Genomic DNA, 24,635 nt, shown 5'->3' with positions numbered 1-24,635 from the left:
AAGAACACACAAATAGAGTTAAAAAATTAATAAATAACAAAGTAATATTATTCAACGTTGTAGTTGAAACATATTATCATATCAAATCTAATTCGACAATATATACTTTAAAAACATTATAAATAAATGATTTTAATTGTCTTTATGGAAAAATTTATTTAATTAATTTATTTGATAAAGGGGAAATATTTTTGAAGGTAATATAATGAATTAGATACTATTTGTGATCATTTGATGTTCCCTTGAAAAAATTGGTTAAGTGAGAGCTAAAAAAAATGAATGACAGACACACACAAAAAAAAAAAACCAGCACAGGGGGGTCGCGGCACAGTGGTGACGTGGCATAGTTGGATCAAGTATAATGATATCTGACAGTGATTAAAATCACTATCAAAATAAAACGCTTCGATGCAAATCTTTAGATAGTGTTTAATTTTAAAAAATTGTTGGATTATTCCAAATGCTACATGATCTGCTAGTTCCTTATTAATATCTTATTTAAGATAAAGTTTGTCAAATGATTATTAAAAAATATTATTTCTCATAAAAAATTATATTGATATGTTCATTTTTGAAAAAGTTATAGCATTATTAAGTTAAAAATATAAAAAAAAATTATTTTACAAAAATCGTAATTTTTTATTAACTTTAATGTCTATTTTATCCACGAAGACAAGTCCAGAGGTCAAATTTTTTTTTTCAAATTATAGTATATTATATAAGCTTCAATTTTAGATATATATAAAAGTGTCAGACCTTCATGAACACTTTCAAAAGTTAAGTTGAAAAAGTTCTATTTTCTATATATATTTTTTATATTTGAAGCCCCCCCGTATATAGGGNTGCATTTTTTATATTTGAAGCCCCCCCATATATAGGGAAATAGTCTGATTTAAAAAAAAAGTATATCCAATGAAAGATGTATATAAATACTACTTCTCATGAAAAAATTGTATTGATCCATACATTTTTTAAAAAGTTATAGCTCTTCAATGTAAAAAATGTAAATTATAAAATCGAGAATTTTCACACAAAAATAGCATTCGGTAGCCATTTTCACCATGAAGACAAGTCCAGAGGTGAATTTTTTTTTTTTCATGATAAATTATATTACATTAGCTTTAATTTAAAATATATATAAAAGTGTCAGACCTTCCGGAACATTTTCAAAAATCAAGTTGAAAAAATTAATTTTATGTGAAAAACTTGTCATTTAAAACCCCCCCTGTGGGCAGATAATGGGTCAAATTTACAACAAAAAAAAAAATACCAAATGATAGGTAAAGACATCAAACATCTATATAAAAAAAAATTATATTGATATGTTCATTTTTGAAAAAGTTATGGCAGTTTTTAGTAAAAACAATAGAAAAAATTTCGAAAATTAGCGATTTTTAAATTCGTAATTTTTTTAGAGGTTTCCCCCATTTACGGGGAACGAGGGAATTTTTTTCAATTTTTAAGGGTAATGTCTTCGACTAGATACGATTTGTGATCTTTTGACGTATCGTTGATAGAAATCCGTTCGGTGAGAGCTGAGAAAAAGTGGTAACAGACACAAAAAAAAAAAACACATCATAGTAAAATTAATACCTTCTCAGCTTCGCATCGAAGCTAAAAAATTGTGACACTTTTAATAAAAAAAGTTAAAAATATTCAAAATTTACAGATATTTAAAATTATACAATACCTGCTTAAATTCTCAAAAAGTATTTTATTTATTATATTTTATATTTATTATTTAAGACTATCTTTATTGTATCTTAATGATTAATTAATGATATGTATAGATTAATTATTATTATAAAAAGTATTTTGAGGACAGCGAGGAAAGTATCTTGTCTTAGTAGATAGTTTCTTTAAAAATAAACGAAATACATTTGTTAAAAATACAAAAATTAATAATACAAAAACGGTAGCACAGTGGGGTCGAGGCACAGTGTAGACAAGGCATAGATGGGACAAGTATAGATGATAGGTATTGACAAGTATTGACAGTGATTAAAATCATTGTCATAAGAAACGCTTCGATGCAAATCTGTAGATAGTGTTTCATTTAGAGAAATTGGTGGATTATTCCAAAAGCAACATCAACTCTTATTTCTTTGATTATATCCTAATTAGTAGTTTTTTGATTTTAAAATATAATATATGAATAAATACTAATTATAATTATTAAATTTAGTATGAAAATAAAAAAGTAAAAAAAATTTAATAAGTTTAATTTCTTATGTCTTATGACCTTTATTCTATGTCAATTAAATTATATAATATTCATGAAAGTCAATATATTCTCCTAATAAGATATTTTAAAATAAAATAAAATACAAAACCTAGAATTTTAATAGAAAAATAGCATATTTTTGAATACAGTAGCCATTTGCGCATAGAAGATAGGTCGTCGGGATAAATTTTTTTTTTTAATTTTATAGTACATTACATGAGCTTTAATTTGATATATGTTTAAAGTTCAGTTGAAAAAGATCTATGTTTTTTACAATATTTCAAGTTTTGAACGCCCCCTATATAAGGGGAATTTGTCCAATTATAACAAAAATTATGTCAAATGTAAGATGTACTTATAATGTATTTAGAAAAAAAAAAAAATTGTGCTGATATATACATTTTTCAAAAAGTTATAGCATTTTTAAGTTGAAAATTTAAAATCGAAAATATTAACACAAAAATAGCGTTTTTTTAACTACGGCAGCTGTTTACATGCAGAAGATAAAGAAATTTAAAATTTGGAATGTTATAGTTTGGTAGTAGCACACACAAATAGAGTAAAAAAATTAATAAATTTCAAAGTAAAATTATATAATATCAAATCTAATTTGACAATATACTTTAAAAATATTATAAATGAATATTTCTAAATGAATAAATGTTTATCGCAAACATTACATTTTTTGTTGAATTTCGGCAGCCATTGCACATAGAAGGTAAAGTGTCGGGACAAATTTTTTTTTTATTTTACTGTATATGACATAACCTTTAATTTGATATGTGTTTAAAGGACGCAGTATCTCCGGAACATTTTTAAAAGTTAAGTTGAAAAAGTTCTATTTTTTATATAATGTTTCAAATTTTGATCGCTCCCTATATAAGGGGGAATTGTCCAATTTTAATAAATAGTATGTTAATTGAAAGATGTACTTATAATGTATTTAGAAAAAAAATATTTGTGCTGATACATACATTTTTCGAAAAGTTATAGCATTTTAAGTTGAAAATTGAAAATCGAAAATTTTAACACAAAAATAGCGTTTTTTTAACTACGGCAGCCAATTGCATGCAGAAGATAAAAGTGTCGGGACAAATTTTTTTTTTTCATTTTATAGTACATAAAATAAACTTTAATTTTATATACGTTTAAAGGACGCAGTATTTCCGGAACATTTTCAAAAATTAAGTTGAAAAAGTTAGTTTTTGTAAAAAAGTTGTTATTTTAAATCCTCCCCAATGAGCAGGTTAAGTGTTAGATTTTCAAAAAAATGATATCAAATGAAAGGGAAATATCTAAGGTTTTAGTATAAAAAAAAATTATGTTGATTTGTTTATTTTTGAAAATCCACCAAGTATAAAGTCTTTCTAAAAACCACGTACGATTATATTTAGACAACGATCTTGATGTCGCGAATTAAAAAACACAAATTATATTAAGTATACTATTTCTGTAAATATGGCGTACAAATGCGCATTCATTATTTAATTTTGCAGAAATAGTACAATGGTTTTTTTAAATTTAGTTGTGACAATGTGTGTTTAAATAAAAATTGCGTGGCACTAATAGAGAAAAATGAAGCCATGTTTGAAAAGAAAGATAGAAATTTGAATTCATGATATTTTTGTTTCCTAGTGTATAATTACTTTATACAGTTGTTATTTTAGATAATTTGGTTTTCAAAAATTTTTCATCTAAAAATATTTTGCAATTAAGCAAATATCGTCGTAGAAAATGATTTATAATATTTATGTTATTCATTTTCAATTGTTTATATAATCATTAATCTTTCATGTATATCTTGAAAAGTACGCCATATGCTATTACATTTTTCCATGAATACTCTGAGTAGTTGATGTTTTATTCCATGAAATGTTTTTGTTGGTATAGTTTTTTACGTGTCTCTTTCTAACTAGTAGAGATACATTGCCCTGTTGCGGATAATTTGCGCAAACTCTTCGGATATCGCACTCTCTTTTAATATACTAATGGTAACTCTAGTATAAAACATATACTGTACTATTTATATATACAATCCTTATACTTATATATTTATTTATTTATATATATATATATTACTCCTACGTATAAATATTATATATATATATATATATACATATATAGTCACATGAGTATATAGTTCAACTATTATACGTTTTGTCAGTTGGTGTTCACAACCTAAATTTGTGAGTGTTAATGAAATAATTTAATTTTTTCTCTAAATAATTTTGAGTATTTTCTATTGGATGCATTGTCCGACGCATCAACTGTAATCGCTGCCGCATTTTCTCGGTTAATACAGTGCTAACGTAAGGCGGCCGCCGCGCGCGCCGTTTAGTAAGTACCACAACACTTGGTCGACAACCGAGTGCAGTGAACTTCACATCGATTACGTCAGCGTGTGCATAGCCGAACTGCCAGGGCGTTTTTGTTCGCCTATAATATTACAATATAGAATTTGTTGTTATTGTTATTGTGGTTCTATTGTTTTAATATTATTTTGTTTATTAATATAAATTTTAAATTCGGAGAGTGCGTGCATTTGAGACGAAAGCCGTTTTCACTCAACTGATATTGAAAATATATTGAGCATAATCGCTGATACTGACTGAAATTAAGAGAAATAAGAACCTCTAAGGTTTGTCTTATCGTTGAATTTTTATAAATTTTATTCAAAATTCCGGTCCCTACGAAGAATTGTGCCTTTTCCGGCCGAAACGACGACGGCAGAATGAACACGACAAAAAGAAAAAGTCGCGCCAATACAAACAGCAGCACAGTTGCTGGATCTAGGTAAGCGAATTTTTTTAAAATCATTTACACCTATCACAATTATAAAACTTGTTGTTTTCCCGGTTCATACATTATCATGTAATCGATGATCCTATTTGTCACATGAAGTTTATCCTATTTAACTGTGGAGTATTATTTTATTTTTGCTAATCAATGTCAACAGTCGCCATTTTGTCGGGAATTTTTTTTCTTATTATCTCTTCACTTACTCGCAGTTAAATATTTTATGTGAAACTATAAACATTTCTTATAACCCATTAGTAAAACTACTATAAAAAAAATGATATAATTTAACATCATCATAGATCAAATTAAATATCTAATCAAATGTTAATTCAATAAATCTGTTTCATAACTAATTTTGTTTTAATGGCTTTTATTTTTTTTTCTTGTGAAGCGATCAATTGTTAAATATGACGTATTGTAATTCGATATATTTTTTTTTACTTTCATCAGTATTAATATTCAATAATTTGAATTGTGATTTTTAATTACTTAGCAAAATGCTTGTGATTAGGTATGTATTATTTATTGTTAATGAAAATATTGTAAAACTCATAAGCAGTGGTATAGTTGGGGAGGTCAGGGGTTTGTACTACTCACCTGATAGCAATATTCATTTCTTAACTAAAGTGATGAGGAAAATAAAAAGCCAAATATACAGAATTTTGTAGTTGTTTTACTGTGCCCTATATTATGAAATCTTAGTTACACCACTTTAATATAGTAATATTAAAATAATATCTATTTGTAATATTATGGAACACAACCATTTTTTAAATTCAGAGAGGCTACTAAAGTAGTCTATTAAACAATAGGCTACCTTTAATTGAATAAATTAAAGTTTGAAGCATGAACTTAAAAATGAATTAAATTATTTTAAGTTACTAATTTAATAAATCAGTAATGACATATGATTGAAGTTTTAATAAATTAATAAACTCAGACACCCTAATCTTAGTTTCATGCTATTTACAATTAAATAAATTTTACTTTGTTTTAGTTTCATTGATTTTGATTTAATTTTTGAAATGATATAGTTTATTTCGATGTTATTTATAAATGTTATTAAGTCATTTTGTTAGTCTAAATTTATAATTTATGATTATTTTTATTGTTAAAGTAATTTTTTTTTTGTATTTTAAAATTGGTTTAAAAGAATATTGCATTTGTAGGCCTCCTCGAACCAGGGCTTCATCATCTGGAGGAAATGGAGTAAATACTCAAGTATCAGGTGCTGATGGAATATATTTAAACGAAACATTTATGCATCGTGTTACAAGTTTAATAGGACTTGAAGTTGAAGTAAGATAATATTATAAAAAAATTGACTTATTTTATTGTTTATGATTATTATCTGAACCTATTTTTTTTTTTAGATATCTACTCATTCTAAAGAAATGTATTCTGGTATATTGCGTACATTTTCTAGCAATTTTGATGTTGTATTGGAATTACCACACAGGACTGATCCTCCTCCTTCTAGCCAAACTGTAGGTTTACAAATAATAGCTGACAAAATGATATTTAAATTTGACAGTATAGTGAAAATTACTGCACATGACACAGACTTAGATAGTATGACTCGAAGTATGTTATCTTTTTCCTACCCGTAAAATAACTGACACTCATAAAATCAATATCTTTTGTTCTAGATACATTCCAAACTGATACTACAATTAGTAAATATAATGGCCAACCTTTAGGAGAAAAAGTGTTAGAAATGTGGGAACCACCAACTATTAATGGTGATCTTGAAGAATTTGATTTAAATTCTGGTAGTAGCAATATAGTAAGTGTATTATTTCAATTATCTATAAAATTATTTTAAAATTATTGTCTAAAATTAACGGTGTTATATTCCTTAAGATTACAACTTAATTCTACTTTTTTGAATTTATAGTATATATCTAAGCCTAGAACTAAATTAATTAAATTTTTTTAGAATGGTTGGGATGCTGATGATATGTTTAGACGCAATGAGCAGGAACATGGAGTCACATCTACTTTTGATCAAAATTTAAGTGGATATACTACAGAGCTACGAACAGATATGTCAAATTTCAAGTAAAACAAACATTTATTATTATAAAGAGAATTAACTTAAATTAATATTAGTAATCAAATATAATAAGTATATAATCAAATGTATATTCTAGAAATGAGGAAGCAAAAGCTGCTAGATTAGCTCGAGAAATTGAAAGTAATCCAAGTTCTCAAAATAGAGCTAATTTAGAAAATGGAGATGAAGAAGAAAGGTAAAAATTTTATATTTTTATCACATTAAAATAGATTATTAAATTTTATTTTATTTTTTATAGATTTGCTGCTGTATCGAGATCTACTAATGATGTGTCTAATAATCATAATGATAGCAAGTATTCATCTGGTCGTCGTAAACCAGGCTCTCAACAGTCAGCAAATGCTTATGGTTTGTTTAATAGAAATCGTAAACATCCAGAAAAGTATCCTAATAATGCATCTAATGAACGGTGGGAGTGTGTGACTAGTTCAGGAACAAAAAATAGTAATCAGAATCGAAGTCATAATCATCAACAAAATGGTAATAGCAACACTGTCAATAAATCTACTGGATCTACATACCATAACAATGCCAATCAATCGTATTCATCTAGTAATAGTCGAGAACCATCTGTGAATGGTCAAACAGACAAACGTTCTTCAGCATCCACTAGCAACCGAAGAGATACCCCACAGTCTTCATCTAATTCTAGACATGGTGATTATTTTTTTACTACTTAAATTTTACTAGTTAGTGCTATTCTAGAACTAATTTGTTTCTTCTAAAGCAACTGGTCGAAATAATTACAATTCAAATGACAATCAATCATTACCTTCTTCTTCACGAACTTCACCTACTACTGTCCAAGGACATAATCAAACTAGTAATGTGGCTTCTTCTCGCTATCAAACTTCAACATATACACAGCAAACCAATACAACAAATACAAGAACAAATATCAGTACATCATATGCTGCTGCAGCTGATAAACCTATGACTAAAGCTCAACCACCTCCTCCACCTATAAGAGGTAAATTATCTTATACATTGTTAGTAGTTAATTGAATCAAACTATAAATTAAACTCTATTAAATGTCTATGTTATGTAGAGGACTAGGATAATTGATCAAAATAAGACATAGATATTTTGCTATTTATGTTCATTTAAAATTTATTATTACTTGTAATTTATTTGATAACTGATGGTATACAGTAACGACTATTCAAGTGTCATCTATATTACCTTATAAATCATTAGTAATAGTAAAAAAAGAAAAAACTTTGTAAAAAATTTGACTTAATATAATCTGGTTAAAAAAATGTCTCTATAATTGTTCAAAATTAATGATTTTTTTCCTGATATCTGAGGTATTTTTGTCCATTTAATCTTTTATTATTATAATTAATTGTTATTTTTTTTTATTGAATAAATAGATGTATGCAATTTTATTTTTGTAATTTTAGTAAGAGATGAAAGTCTTACTTCTGAGTTGAAAAAGTTTAGTACTGATTTCAACTTATCAACGGCACCAACCCAAAGTGATCTTCGAGTGTCTTCCCCAGGCATACCCACTGTGTCTGAAAATTCTAAACAACATTCTGCTCAAATATCACATTCCGAACCATCTCAGTCATCACAGGAAGTACCACAACTCCCTAAAGTAACTGAATCTCCATCTTCTCAACAAGTATATAAGTCTCAACCAGAAGGACAAGTAGAAAATAATACAGATAGTGTTAAGAAAGATTCAAATGAAATATCATCAGAAGAAAATTCTAGCCAATCATCTGATAAAATTGTTATACAAACATCTAAGCTCAATCCTAATGCTAAAGAATTTGTATTTAATCCTAATACAAAACCTTTTATTCCTGTAAGTTAACATTTATGATAAACTTAAACCAGCCATAATAAAACTAATATATCAACTAACAATTCTTCTAGAAAATTATTTACCTTAATTATTAATTAATATTAAATTAATGTAATATAGGGAATGATAATTATTTTGATAGACTAAGAACAAAGGAAGGTGAAAAAGAAGTATAAATGTGCAAAAGTAAGAGAAAACCAGTCTAAAGATTATCAAACTGTAAGGTGAATAAAAAGTGATGATGAGAAAAAAAAGATGAAAAAGTATTTTGAAAAATTACTGAATGAGTAGTATCCGAGAGATACATTAAAGGATAATCTCATGTAATGTGACGGACTGGTAGATTTAATTAGGGAGAAAGAAGTATGAGAGACCATGGCATCAATGAAATAGAATAAAGTAGAAATAATAGATGAAGTGCCATTAGAAGTATGGTAAATATTAGGCAGTGTTGGCATTAAGTTGTAGAAGGATCTTTTAAATAAAATTCTTTTAGAAAGGAAAATGCCAAAATAGTATTGTGGTGACAATATTTAAAGACAAAAGAGACATATAGGAGTGTAGAAATTATAGAGGCATAATACATATGAGTCATAGTATGAAGATTTTGGAAAATACAATAGAAAAAAGAATAAGAGTAGAATATGAGTAACAAAGAACCAGTCAGGTTTTTTTCCTGGAAAGTCAATGTTAAAACTAGTGTTCTGTATGAGACAACTAATAGAAATGTATAAGGAAAAGAAAAAACTGTGTATTTATGAAAACTGTGGTATTTATAGATTTAAAGAGATTTATAATAATATATATCGAGAGAGGTTTAAAGTAGGTATTATTGAGAAAAGCAGTCACAAAAAGGTACATAAATGTAATAGAGTATATGATGATGTTTGTGTCAGAGTAAATAGTTTGGGCAGAGTAACAGAAGATATAAGTGTAAGAGTAGGAGTGTACCAAAGTTTGTTGGTTTTAAGTTCTTACTTATTTTCTACAGGATGGATGTAATTACTAGAGAAATACAAGGAGAGGTACCATGATGCATGTTTGCTGACAATATAGTGTTAATAGTAAAATATAGGGAGGAAATTAATCAAAGATAATAGATGTGAAGATAATGAAAGGGATTAAGTATAAGGCAGAGTATTTAGAGTACATATTTGACAAAGGAGAACATGAGGTAGGGGAAATGAGATCAGTAATTAAAAGAAAGGATCTGATAGGAGACGTGGATAGTTTTAAATATTTTGGATCAGTTGTGCAAATGACAGTGGTATTAACGAAGATGTAAAATACAGGAAAAGTGTAGGTGGATGAAATGGAGAAAAACGTCTAGTGCGTTATGTGATAAGAGAATTTTAGTGAGGTGAAAGGTAAGTTTTATTAGACTGTAGTGAGACCAGTTATGGTTTATGATTTATAGTTTAGAGTATTGGGAGATTGACAAGAGAATAGAGCAAAGAAGAGAATACTTAGATGGATGAGTGGAGTGACTAGAGAAGATAGGATAAGGAATGAACATATAAAAGTAAATATAGGTATACCGTTAATTAAGAATAAGTAGAGAAAAAAGAATTAATTAATTTTAAATTAATCATTTGTTGAAAATTATTTTTTGGTTAAATTTATTAGGACAGATTGAAAATAAATGTTTTAAATATTGTATAAGTGTGCGACAATCATTGATAAATCTTAAGTCTTTTTTTTAAAATGTATTTTATTATATGTTTCATAAATTACGAGTGCTTTTATTTATATATTTTTACATTATTTTGTAGAGATCACCAAGTACTCCAAATTCTTCAAGGCCGATGACACCTCAAACGCCTACAACAAATATTGTAGCTACATCTGGGTCCCATCAACAAATGATTCAAGCACAACATGGACCTGCAATTGCAATTCCTGCAGCATATCACCACCATCATCACCATACTGCACCTGGAAGTGGACCAATGGTTACGCATCAACCTCCACCCCATCCTCATCCAGCATTTACAATGTTACCAACTGTATTTGTAACATCAAATTCTGCTTTCAATCATCATCCTCATTCGATGCCTCCTCAACCTCCAAATCAAGCTGGAAGATTCCGTAAAAGTTAGTCTAGTTACTAAATTAGTTGAATATTTTATCTATTAACAATCTGTTTTTATTAAATATTTCAGTGACAGTTGGAATGTCGCATAGAGGTGATATAGCTTCTCAAATACAAGTTGCTGCTGCAACAGGGCAACCTCTTTTGGCTCCAGCACCTATTCAAGCTCAATTTGCTGTTCCTGGATATAGCCCACAACCAATGCCTACACCACAAGCTTATCAACAAGTTCAGGTAAAAATAAAAATATTTTCAAATATATATATATTGATATTATTTATTTATATTTTTCTAGATGGTTCGTATGGTACCTCAACAAGGAGGAGGTATGATGCCTGCTTTAGTACCAACTTCAATTAGCTACCATCCGACTAATGCTGGTCAAATTGGTCAGATGGATAATGGAGTACCTCAAGGACCACCTTATCACCACCACCATCATCATCAGGCATCCCAGCATCATATGATGAATCAACAACAAAATGCCCAATCCCCTGCACCTCAACCTGTGCCACCTCAAACACCAGGCCAATCTCAGACCCCAGTTAATTTCCAGCAGCCTCCACCGCAACAATCACAACCACCTCCATTTCCTGCAGGTACCACTATAATGTGTCCAATTCTACCAACACCAACAGGGTCACAACAACCTCCAGCCCCTAATACACCTGGATCAGCACCTTCAATGCAACCACCACCTCCACAGCAGCAACATCCTCAGCAGTATATTTCTCATCCACACCCGCATCATCAAACAACACCAGCTCCCACACAACATGGGCAGTACCATATTTATTCAACCATACGGGAGTCATGAGATATAGTTAACTCATTAGATCCTAGTCCACGTTTAGTAAAAGCAATAAATAAGTGAGTTATTATTATTAAACTGAGTATAGGTTTAAAGCCATAGGTAAATAGATGGGTACATGCGCTTTTACGGTAGCTAAAGATCATGTTCCCAGTGCAGAAAATAATGAGAAATCACTGCATTTAAACATTTATTAGGATATACCAATCCAAATGGTATTAACCAACCTTACGGTTGTAATAAAAAATAGAAATTTCATTATTGACTTTCAATTAGGGTAGATTTTATTTTCAAAACTTGTTATTGAAATAAGAAATAATATCAATTCATTTTTCTGTCCATATAGCTTTAATTAAAATGCTAAAAATCAAATAGAACTAAAATACTTAATTTTAAATTAGTGACTTGTGTAGTTTTTATGCCTAGTTAGTTAATGCTTAAAATATTTAATTTTATAAATTAAAATATTAAAAATAACATGAAATTTATAAAAAAAAAAACTTAGTTTTTCTGAGCTTAAATGTCGCATATTTCTATCAACAAATACAAAAAACCATATAAATTGTATAATTATACTTAAAATTATTAAATATATATTTTAAAATATTTATCTTCCATAAATTGGATTTTTAATTAGTTATCATTTAAAGTTACTATATTTAAATTTTCTTCTTCTTCACCTTAATCCCAAATACTTGAAGTCGGCCACCCTTATCCTAAACTTCCACTTGACACGATCTCCCACATCAGCTGCCCTCATTCGCATTCAATAACATCTCTCCATTTCTTTTTTAGTCTTCCTGTACCTTTTCTTCCTTCGACATTCATTTCTACAACTGTATGGCATCCGATTCTTCTCTCCTCATAACATGACCAAACCATCTAAGTCTATTTTCTCTTATCTTATCTCTGCTACAATCATTTTCTGCTCTACTTTTTAATCAACCGCCCAACACTCTGAACTATACATCATAGCTGGTCTCACTACAGTCTTGTAGAATTTACCTTTCAGCCTCATTGGAATTCTTTTATCGCATAAGATGCCAGACGCTTCTCTCCACTTCAACCACCCGGACTTAATCCTGTGTCTTACATCCTCAACAATACCACCGCTCTTTTGCACAACTGACCCTAAATACTTAAAACTTTATTTCTCCAAATTTTTTTCAATCCATTGATTCAAAGAATACTTCGATAAATTGTTTTCATTACTGATTTTTCTCTGGAAATGCTTAACAAAATATACAATTTTTGGAATATGATATATTTAGTAAGCTTTATACATGAAGCTTATTCAATATTGCTAGATAATTATTCAATTTTAATAATATTTAATTATATCCATATTAATATTTACAAATATAGCCATTTTATAATTTAGTTTTAAAAAAAACTTTTAATTTCACAAATTCTTATTTTAATTTAGCTATTTCTATAGATTTTTATATTCTAGAACAGGTAGAGTTGTTCATCAATTATTTCTAAACAATTTTTTTTTTGCTTTTTTATGTATGTATTTCTATTTATTAATCATTATGCAATGTTTAGATACATCCTTTCTGGCCTTATCAAGGTTACCAAACTTTTTAAGGCTAATATACATCATTTTTTAGTTGCTATATTAAATAATAATTTTATTTAAAAAATAATTAATCAAAAAGTTGTATTGACATAATGAGTCATGATTATTTTATGTTTTGATATTGCTTTATCACATTTCTCTGTTCAGATATAAAATTATACAAGTCTTTCATGGGTGCATGATAAAAGAGTTACCTTGTATATAGAGTGATATATTAAATATACTATACCACATTTTTTTGTTAAATAATGATGTTTTCATAAAAATGTGTAGTTTAAAGTTTTTTTATAAACTACCGTATATATCAAATTTGTTGTAAGAAAATATTATTCCTAAGGGTAAATTAGGGGTAGCTTTCAAAAGTGAAAATAAAAAATTATTCAACTAAGAAAATGACTAGTTGATAATAACTTTTGAACCAGTACTTTAATGTTAATCTATATTTAAATACCTATGCGATACAAAGAGTATGGCATGGAAATGACTATTGTTAAAAATAGAAGCATCCACTCCACCTCCAGTCATTACTTTAAATTGTTAAAAACTTCTGAAATACTGGTCCAAAAGTTGTTTTTGACCAATTATTTTTTTAATTATAAAATTTACTATTTAATAAGCTAGTTATATATGTTTATTATTTAAAAAAATACAGTTGACATCCTTATATGTTATAAGGAGTAATTTTATAAAGTAATTATTACCTGATAAGTGAAGAATTGTATACAATTAGAAAAAACAAAAATATATTTTGTGTGTAAACGAGTGTTTATGATAAACCTTTTACTCGTGCTTTATACCTTTTTAGTAACATATTCAATTTTTATTTTACATAATTAGTATAACTTCTAAACTTAAAAATAATAATGTAATAAAATTAATTAATTCTTATATTTATAAGGTTTTTTTATTTTTTAGTTATTCGGCGTTTTCCAAATCTTGCAAATCCATTGCCAATTCAATTCAAAAATCTTGATCGACCTCCATCTTCAAGGTTAAAAATCGCCAACATTAACATATTGATAAACACGAGTTAGCTTAGCTAAATGTTGTTCAGTATCTGTTATAATTTATTTATTATTATTATTATTATTATTATTATTTTTTCGTTCTTTTTAAATGATTATTATTATCTTTATTATATTTTTCATTGAATCCTTCTAAGGTGAACATCAATTGTTTGTTATGCCAATTTAAAAAAAGAAATTAGAAAAATGTAATTCATATATAAATATATGTAATATTATACCTTCATATTGTGACCCAAAATGAAAGTTCCAGATTTCATTCGTTTTTAAATGTGACATTTTTCAATTGCAAAAATGTTAAATGTAATGCAACCATTTTTACTTTTAAGAATAGTTAAGCAATTACATTATTAGCCGTATTATATTCTACGACTGATTTTTATTTATAAAAAAAAATTGTCACTAGAAGTATAATAAGGAACTGATAATAAAATTTGTAAGTGAAGAATTGTCAGTTAGCTGAGGATTTCTTTTATCTTTGGTTCGCTGACAACTCATTACAAAGTAAATGATTTGTACTGTGATTTTTTCTTCTTTCAGTTTTTTTTCAAGTTGTTAAAATATTTTTATAAAAAATTTCCTTTATGGTATTTGAGTTATTCAACTCATTTATTTAATTTTAACAAATTTTTGTAGATTAGCTGCAGTGTAAATAAATTTAATAAAATTATTAATATGCAAATTCTTTTTATAAGCATTATTAAGTATATAATTTTTTCAATAATATTATTAAAATTGTTGATGCTGCAGTTAATTGAAAACTTCTGAAATAAAAATCTATTGGCAATAAAATAAAAAAAAATAAAAAATACAATTGTTAAATGCTGTGAGACCTTGTTAAAGTTTTATATTAAAGTCTTATTTTGTATATTTTGTAATGCCACATTCAGTAAATAAATATTAAAACTGTCTCCCGATATAAATTTTGTAATTAGCCCAAATAATATCATATATGATTGACATAGTTGGTGTCATAATTAGAATTTTAAAAATTCTGGATACAATATAGGTGAAATGAAACTCCACTTAATGAGTTTAATCTATATTATTAATATAAATAAAATAAAATAATTTTTAATTAATAATTATAAATTTTTAATAATAATAGCGAATTAGATTCTATTCCTAATTAAATAAATTACTGTGCGCATACATCTCGCATTTTCTTACTTCAGATCAAATATAGAATTCTTCTATAAAACCATATGTTCGTCGAATTTCAAAGTTCTTAATTCCGATTACACCCGAAATGTTAATATTTTAATAAAAGTAATAATTACTTTTATTAATTATTTTTACAAATATAAGAAAAATAATAAATATCTCATAATATTAAATTTTCGTAGCGAAGTATGTTATGGGTATTAATTTTAGCTTCGATGCGAAGTTGAAAATTGGTTTTACTGGTAATTGATGTGTCTTTTTTTTTTATCTATTATCACTTTTTCTCAGCTCTCATTGAACCGATTTCTTTCAATGATACGTCAAAAGATCACAAATCGTATCTAGTCGAAGACATTACCCTCAAAACTTGAACAAATTTCCCTCGTTCCGTATATGGGGGAAATCTCCAAAAAAATTACAAATTTAAAAATCGCTAATTTTCGAAAATTTTTCAATTTTTTTTACTTATAAGTGCCATAACTTTTTCAAAAATGAATATATCAATATAATTCTTTTTTATATAGATGCATGATGTATTTATCTACCATTTGATATATTTTTTTACCATTTGATATATTTTTTTTGTAAACCTGCCCACAGGGGGAGATTCAAAATGACAACTTTTTCACAAAAAATTAACTTTTCAAAATGTTCCGGAAAGTCAGACACTTTTATATATATCTTACATTAAAGCTTGTTATGTGCTTTATTATGGGAAAAAAAATTTCGGACTTTATATTGTCTTCACGGTGAAACAGACATCAAAGTTAATAAAAAAAAACACAGGTGGCTTGCTGCACAGTGGTGACGTGGGATAGTTGGATCAAGTTTAATGATATCTGACAGTGATTAAAATCACTATCATAAAAAACGCTTCGATGCAAATCTTTAGATAATGTTTAATTTTAAAAAATTGGTAGATTATTCCAAAAGCTACATTATTCCGGAACATTTTCAAAAAAAGTTAATTATTTATAAAAAAAATATACCAAATGAAAGGTAATGATATCATGCATCTATATAAAAAGATTTCGAAAATTAATGATTTTTAAATTTGTAATTTTTTTGAAGGTTTCCCACAATTACGGGGAACGAGGGAAATTTTTTCAATTTTTGAGGGTAATGTCTTCGACTAGATACGATTTGTGATCTTTTGACGTATCAGAAAAATTATAAAAAAAAAGCCACTACAGTGGGGTCGTGGCATAGTTTATACAAAAAAAAAAAACACATAATAAAACCAATACCTTCTCAGCTTCCCATCGAAGCTAAAAATCAGTAAAACAATCGTTTTCTTCAAATTTTAAACATATTTTATTTCTTTACGAAGTTATTTTAAGATTTTTTGCTATTAGTATTATATTTTTAGCATTATTTATATTTTGTAACAAATTAAAAATTTAACGTTTAATTGGTATATTATTAAGTATAAAAAAACCATTAATTTTTTTAATAAAAAAAATTCTGTTTATTTTTTTAAATAAATTAGTATACAGAGTGATTGATTAACTATACCCTATACAAAAATACAATTTATATTATATAGTTAGAATAATCTTAAAGAAAACTTTAGTGATAATAGAAATTTACAACTACATATTTTAATCATTAAAATATGTTATAAAAAAATTAATCATTTCAGTATCACATTGAAGCTAATACATTTTTCTTTGGAAATAATGTTAGCTAATTATAAGTATAGAAACTATTAAAATTTTTTCATAAAAAATAGCCTTACAAATTAAAACTATCAATATATGTAAATAATTATTTTCTTAGCTATTTATTATAATCACTATAGCATTTATAATCAATGAATTAACTACTATTTACTATATAAAAAATGTAGCTTTGCAACGTAGAGTCGAACTTCGAAAAATAAGCAAAATTGTTAAGTCAACTTAAACTTACTTTTAATTAATTACACATTAGTATAACATCAATTATGGAAAAAATTCTATATGAAAAAAAAAATTATTTGGAATTATTAAATAACAAAAAAAAAACATAGTTTTTAAATACTCATAAATCTTATTTTATTATTTTTTAATATTTTATCATCAAAAATATTCAATAAAATATCTAAAGGTGTTGGTAGTTTAAGATATTTTTAAATTTAATTTACTAGTATTTTCTAAATCTCTTTATGAAAAAAAAAATTAATTTTTGTTAAACTGAAAGTATTGTCTTACGAACAATAACACACTATGTAACATTAAAATACTTGTATTTTAAAATTTGAGGATGTGCCATCTCTACCAAAAATGCACACTTTAAGAAACGCTTCCTAACATCATAGATAAGTTTTATGAATTTCTGTTTATCTTCTTCCAGTATTTGAGATTGGTTATATTTATTAAATATTGGAATTATTTCAATAATCGGTTCACTACGTAAACGATAATCACTAAATTTTTCTGATAGAAAATTGAAAAAAGTTGAGGCCTCATTAAAATGACGATTAAACTTCTTGTGTTCTTTTGGTATGTGTTTTATTGCACTTGCTGTGAATAAACCATATTGCAATAATAATGTTCCAATGCCTTCAATAACATTTCTAAGCCAAACTATAGCTTCGAATGGATCGTTAAATTCTCGTTTAGCTTCATCCGTAATTTGTTGCAAGGTTCTTCCAACAGCAAGCGTACGGTATGATAAACGAGGCGCTGAACCTAAATATTCTTCATTCAAAGGTACAGGATTATGAATGTCGTCATTTAGGTAGAAGTCTTTGAAGTTTTTGAGTGAAACCTTAGCACTAGTATACACAGTATTATTTCTAATTTTCAAAGGTAACAATGTCTTGTGGTTTTGTATATGTTCGTTAGCGACATCATGTGTTATATTTTTCATATCAATTTGCACACACGTACAGATTTTAGCTAAACAAATTAACAAAAATGTATAATTAATTAATATCATGTCGAAGAAAATTACAAAAAACTATGAATGAAAATATGACATAGATGCGTTGAATAGAAAAAGATCATGATGATTTAATTTTTTCTTTTTACCAAACGGTAACACTTGGTTCTTACACGCCTGTGGCACTGAATTTTTTCTTAATTCTTTTTGAGTTAGAAAAAAATGTTTAACTCATTTGATTTTTATTTCATTTAGATTTAATAACTTCAATAAATATCATGGATCCCATTACTGTAGTCTCCTCTCGAGAGAAGAAATTCATTATAAATATTATTTTACTATGTGGTTTTTTTTTGTTCATTTATCATTTATTTTCTCAGCTGCTTGACTTTACTTGACCTACTTTTTTGACAAATATTTTTTTTAAATTAAACACTATCTACAGATTTGCATCAAAGCGTTTTTTATGATAGTGATTTTAATCACTGTCAGATATCATTATACTTGACCCAACTATGCCACGTCACCACTGTGCCGCGACACCCTTGTGCTGGGTTTTTTAGTTTTAGTTATAATGGAGGTGGACATAATGCCAATGCACTTGACTTGTTGGTCTATTGTGCACATCTCATACCGTTTTGTCTTGATTCGGTTTACATACCTTAGTGTTATCGCCGAATTGCTATTACTTTATACCTAACATTATATAAGGGTCGACTACCAAGTTATACCTGTAAATTATCAAAGAGTCCTGTCTTTCTGCCAAAATTCAGTATCTCCGGGTCTTAGGTTTTTAATGTTTTCTTTTCCAGGAAAAGGTTTACTCAAGTAGTTTGATCTTAGCATTGAAAGGCTTTACATTCGCATATTATGTGAAAAGAGTCTTCCTCTTCTACTCCACATTTCCTGTACAATGGTGATTCCGATACCTCCTTGCGTAAAGATGTTTACACAAGTGACCATGTCTTGTAAATAGACCAGTCTACTAAGTGCTTATTTGATGTCTAGTCATACTATTAAGATCACCCAGCAGTATACCGGGGGTCTTGATAAACATTTTAGATTGTCTAAGTACTACCAAGTAATTCTAGATTTTCTTGTGTTATTCTCTGCGCCAATTACTGGGTAACGCCTTAAGCGATTGCTCAGTGAGGCCTACCACTGGTTCTAGTCCTACATAGGTATTCTTTGCTCCTTTCCTAGCTAGAAAGTCAGCTTTTTTATTTCCAGTGACACCGTTGTGTCCTGGTACCCACGCTAGTGTAACTTTGTTTGAACCTTGATAGTGATTCTAAAGTTTCCTTGTATTCGAGGACTAGCTTTAAATTCACCTGTTCATTACAGAGTGCTTTCAGAGCCGCTTGACTATCATTTAAGATAGTTATCTTCCTTTTATTGTATACCAGCAGGTTCTGAACCTGAGGTTCTAAAGGTGGTTAATATTCCATTCTATACGTGTAGTGATTTCCACTTAGTAGGAAATATTATTCTTAAGAACCGGTTTGATATAGTCCAAGGGGTATTCCAAAAAGCCCGGGTCTATCTCTTCTATTATTTTACCACGTTCTGCCGTGTCGCTCTTCAAAATCCAAGTACCTAAGTTGTGAATTCTTAGAGCTGTGGCTTTGGCGTAAGCTTTAACCTCTAGATGCAGAGGAGGCAATCCGATTAGTACCTCTAATGCGACCGTTGTTGTAGTTCTTAATGCTCCAGTGATGGCTATAGTAGCCATTCTCTAAATTGGTTATGGGTATAGTTTAAAATAAAATGAATTAGGTTCATATTAGTTTAATCCTATATTTCAGAATATAAATTCAATTTTATAAAATTTATGTTAAAAAGTATGTTATTGATTTTTGAGTAGACCATTATGAATCATTGAAATAATGTTTATTAAAGTTATTAAATATTGATGGATGTGATACTCCATTCCGGACGGATCTTGTCGAGTGAGTAATAATCCTTTAAAAATATGTAATAATAGAAATACATTTTTTACTTTTATGCGAACATACTAAGTTATTGCTGAATTTATTTAATCTAAAATGTGTGTACATGACAATTCTAAATAATGTACATTAGTTTAAGCTAGTATTATACAAAATCATCCAGGCGTAAATATAATGATATAGTTGATATTGTCCTTTGATTCTTTGATTGATAATATAAATTTGACGTAAAAAATTTCAATTTACATTAAATTTTTGATGCGCTACAAAAATGAACATCATTCTTTATATTAACTTCAAAAATTCACTGAAGAATAATTGTGCCCAACAAGTTTACATTTAATACTATGAGTTACAAAATGTTTATAATTACTGTGGTCTTGTGCCTAGTTTGCTTGTTGATTAGACAAGCTAAAAGCTGTGTAAGTACAATTTGACGAACTAATACTATTATAATATCAAGTAAGGTTATTGTAAAAATAAATAATATTTGTTTCATTAAATTGTAGTATCAGTTAAAATATATTAAAATATATTAAAATATATTTTTAATTTTTATCTAAGCTTTTTGAAAAATATTTGTTATCTAGTTTTTAAAACAATAATATGGTTTAAATTTTTATCGAATAGTAACAAAATTTGATAATTTAAGTTTATACAATAACCGTTAAAACCAAAGCCGTATTTAAAAGTCTATTAACCAGCTAAATAATAGGTAAAGCCTCCCTAAAAATCTTAAGGTACAATATTAAAATTAAAAAGGGTTGAATTTCTTAATTAAAGACTTTTTTCTCATTAGTTTACAATTTTTTGGGGTTAACAAGTCATTAAATACGGTCTTGGATAGAACAATTACTGTAATTCCATTACTTATTGTGTATATAGGGAGGTGTTGAAATACAAACAGAATACCACAGAAATTGTGATTCAGACAATGTTGTTGAACTTTCGAGCAATTTTTCGGTTACTTTGAGTAACGATTGTTTTCTTCATTTCCAGGGTTGTGTAACAAATCACGAAAATATAACAACAGCGGAGGTATGCGAGTCCATAAAATATTTGAACATTGGCGTAGGCAAGGGGTTCAAAACCCAAATTACGAAAACATTTTACTTGTCACCAAATTAAATTAAAAAGAATAGCGTGTAAAATACGTACGTATATAAATCGCTCAAAATCTATACCTACGCCTTTGTGTTTCAATATATATTATCTAATTCTTTTTTTTATTTTTAAATTAAAAGTTTCACAATGTCGTTCAAGCTAGCAAATAAATTGTTATTTTATAAAGATTTGAAAATATATAGCAGCTATTAATTTAAATATTCTCTTAAGTAGATTCGAAGTTTGTGAAGTTGAACAGATAATGGTTTACAGAAAAATAAATATTTTTAACTTAATTTCCTTTGAATTAAAAATATTTTTGATACATATTTAATATACTTTAAATTAGCGAAATTAGCGTAATGATTTGATAGGATCGAAATAATTTCTCCCTAAGATTTTTGCATAAGATATTTCATATTAATGAGGTATAAAAAATATCTAATTAGTAAATATAATTGCTCACTAATCAATATTTTTCTAAGTGTTTGGTTAAAGTGGTGTATTGTTAAATGAAAAATGTGGTTACTAATTTTATATGAAGCAGCCTACAGTACATTTGATTTCGGGATAAGTTTGAATTAGTACACACACATTTATAATACAAGAAACATATTTTTTTTATAAAATTTAATTTAATAACTTAAAAGTAACTTTTATAATTTTTCGAGGGGTAGGGTGCCAACTTTTTTGAATACGTGTCTGCTCTTAATATTCCTTAATTTGATTTATAATTTCATGTTCAATTTATTCGTGATATTATTTTAATTGTTGTAATAAAATGAGTTTACTCATTTACAAACTACTTAAAACATTACCCTGTAAACAATAAAATTTTATATTGTATGGTTAATATGATTTGCAAAATTATTCTACAAAGTTCGTAGAGGTACCAATATTTTTTAATTCATTTGATTATTTTATTTTGAACAGTACACTACTGAGACGGTTCAAGGGGTATACTCCTTTGACATAAAATTATCATTATGGATGAGTATGGGAGAGGCGAGCTACCCACCACTATACATTCTCAAAATTGTATGGACCCCAGCTCGTGTTTCAGTTTAGACAAACTAGGCAACTACTTAGGGTACAAAATTTTAGGGAGTCGTCTTGATTCGTTAGTTAAAATGCGTTTACTAATAGCTATATATATTTGATAAAATATCAAAAGAGAGCCTACCTTGTTAACTAATAAGGTGTCTTGAAAATTGCTCCAAGTGCCAAATGTCTCATTTTCTCCTAAAAATTGAAAAAATGTTATTCACTTAGGTTGCATATACTGTTGAAAAAAATATGGTAAAATACTCTGGTAAGAAAGATGGGTGTAAGAAACTTGAAGAAAAAGCTCATGATTTTGAAGTAGCATTGGATTTGATGAAATTACCTCAAAGTTGTCCAATTTCAAAGGTAAAATTAGAATTTCATCGTTTTGATATTGCGATAATTAATATTGTTTTGACTATAGGGAACTTTTTGTATGGATAGCGTAACAATTGATGTTAGCAAATATAAATCTAGAATGAACATATTACTTGGGAACATTAAAGGAAGATCTGTTACTACTATAAACGGGGGTGGTAAAACTTGTGTCGAATTTTCTGCTAACATAGTTAATAGTATGGTACAATCATTACCACACCGTAAATTTTTACCTGTCATAGGTTAAAAACAATCTACATGTTATCTATCATGATTATTGCATTCTGCATAGGTAAAAGGTATAAATTATGTAAACAGGCTATTGATCATGCTTTTTTTTTTATTATAACATTAAATTTATTGATTTAAATAAAATTCTACTAAAAGCCTAATTGTACTTTTAATTATATAAAAAAACCCAGCACAGTGGTGACGTGGCATAGTTAGGTCCAGTATAGATTTAATCTGACAGTGATTAAAATCACTATCATAAGAAATGCTTCGATGCAAATTTGTAGATAGTGTTTAATTTTAAAAAGATTGGTGGATTATTTCAAAAGCAACATCAACTTCTATTTCCTTAATTATATCCAGATTAGTAATTCTTTTACTTAGAATTATGATTTCTATAGCAATATGTTACGAAAAAATTTGGAATGTTATAGTTTGGTAGTAGCACACACAAATAGAGTAAAAAAATTAATAAATTTCAAAGTAAAATTATATAATATCAAATCTAATTTGACAATATACTTTAAAAATATTATAAATGAATATTTCTAAATGAATAAATGTTTATCGCAAACATTACATTTTTTGTTGAATTTCGGCAGCCATTGCACATAGAAGGTAAAGTGTCGGGACAAATTTTTTTTTTATTTTACTGTATATGACATAACCTTTAATTTGATATGTGTTTAAAGGACGCAGTATCTACGGAACATTTTTAAAAGTTAAGTTGAAAAAGTTCTATTTTTTATATAATGTTTCAAGTTTTGATCGCTCCCTATATAAGGGGGAATTGTCCAATTTTAATAAATAGTATGTTAATTGAAAGATGTACTTATAATGTATTTAGAAAAAAAATATTTGTGCTGATACATACATTTTTCGAAAAGTTATAGCATTTTTAAGTTGAAAATTGAAAATCGAAAATTTTAACACAGAAATAGCGTTTTTTTAACTACGGCAGCCAATTGCATGCAGAAGATAAAAGTGTCGGGACAAATTTTTTTTTTTCATTTTATAGTACATAAAATAAGCTTTAATTTGATATATGTTTAAAGGACGCAGTATTTCCGGAACATTTTCAAAAATTAAGTTGAAAAAGTTAGTTTTTGTAAAAAAACTTGCTATTTTCAATCCCCCCCAATGAGTAGGTTAAATGTTAGATTTTCAAAAAAAAATGATATCGAATGAAAGGTAAATATCTAAGGTTTTAATATAAAAAAAGTTATGTTGATTTGTTGATTTTTGAAAAAGTTATGGAAGTTTTAAGAAAAAAAATTGAAAAAAATGACAAAATTTACCGATTTTAAAAATTGTACATTTTTTGGAGATTTACCCTATTTGCGGGGAACGAGAGAAAAATGTTCAATTTTTAAGGGTAATGTCTTCAACTAGATACGATTTGCGATCTTTTGACGTATTTTTGAAAGAAATCGGTCCAGTGAGAGTTGAGAAAAAGTAGTGAGACACAAAAAAAAA

At 27.4% G+C, this 24,635-nt stretch overlaps 3 protein-coding genes across 5 annotated transcripts; 2 read left to right on the top strand and 1 right to left on the bottom strand.

The window, feature by feature from the left end:
• Positions 1–4,391: 4,391 nt before the first annotated feature.
• Positions 4,392–15,347, top strand: LOC126895072 (ataxin-2 homolog). Of its 2 annotated transcripts, none has more exons than XM_050666542.1 (13): positions 4,392–5,017; positions 6,193–6,322; positions 6,397–6,607; positions 6,673–6,809; positions 6,963–7,084; positions 7,177–7,275; positions 7,339–7,757; positions 7,828–8,070; positions 8,505–8,914; positions 10,687–11,008; positions 11,077–11,240; positions 11,302–11,876; positions 14,315–15,347. In XM_050666542.1, the coding sequence occupies exons 1-12, from the start codon at positions 4,956–4,958 to the stop codon at positions 11,821–11,823; spliced, it is 2,841 nt and encodes a 946-aa protein (XP_050522499.1). In that variant the 5' UTR covers positions 4,392–4,955; the 3' UTR covers positions 11,824–11,876; positions 14,315–15,347. The 2 variants fall into 2 exon arrangements, with proteins under 2 accessions (XP_050522499.1, XP_050522500.1); XM_050666543.1 differs by lacking the exon at positions 4,392–5,017 and adding an exon at positions 5,383–5,534.
• Positions 15,348–17,703: 2,356 nt separating this feature from the next.
• LOC126895078 (uncharacterized) lies at positions 17,704–22,750 on the bottom strand. 2 transcript variants are annotated; one of them, XM_050666559.1, is made up of 2 exons: positions 22,690–22,741; positions 17,704–18,470 (listed from the first exon to the last, which is right to left on the bottom strand). In XM_050666559.1, the coding sequence occupies exon 2, from the start codon at positions 18,439–18,441 to the stop codon at positions 17,794–17,796; it is 648 nt and encodes a 215-aa protein (XP_050522516.1). In that variant the 5' UTR covers positions 18,442–18,470; positions 22,690–22,741; the 3' UTR covers positions 17,704–17,793. The 2 variants fall into 2 exon arrangements, 1 of the variants encoding a protein (XP_050522516.1); XR_007701588.1 differs by lacking the exon at positions 17,704–18,470 and adding an exon at positions 22,184–22,325 and having other exon boundaries at positions 22,690–22,750.
• LOC126895079 (uncharacterized) lies at positions 20,662–23,336 on the top strand. The gene is made up of 4 exons (XM_050666561.1): positions 20,662–20,824; positions 21,288–21,440; positions 22,779–22,916; positions 22,975–23,336. Exons 1-4 carry the CDS (start codon positions 20,750–20,752, stop codon positions 23,173–23,175), a joined length of 567 nt encoding a protein of 188 aa, XP_050522518.1. The 5' UTR covers positions 20,662–20,749; the 3' UTR covers positions 23,176–23,336.
• Positions 23,337–24,635: the final 1,299 nt, after the last annotated feature.

Source organism: Daktulosphaira vitifoliae, unplaced genomic scaffold, assembly GCF_025091365.1.
Source record: "Daktulosphaira vitifoliae isolate Bord-2020 unplaced genomic scaffold, ASM2509136v1 Scaffold_1, whole genome shotgun sequence".
NCBI lineage: Eukaryota > Metazoa > Arthropoda > Insecta > Hemiptera > Phylloxeridae > Daktulosphaira > Daktulosphaira vitifoliae.
The sequence above is the reverse complement of the archived record's forward strand: the minus strand, read 5'-3'. Positions and strand labels throughout refer to the sequence as shown.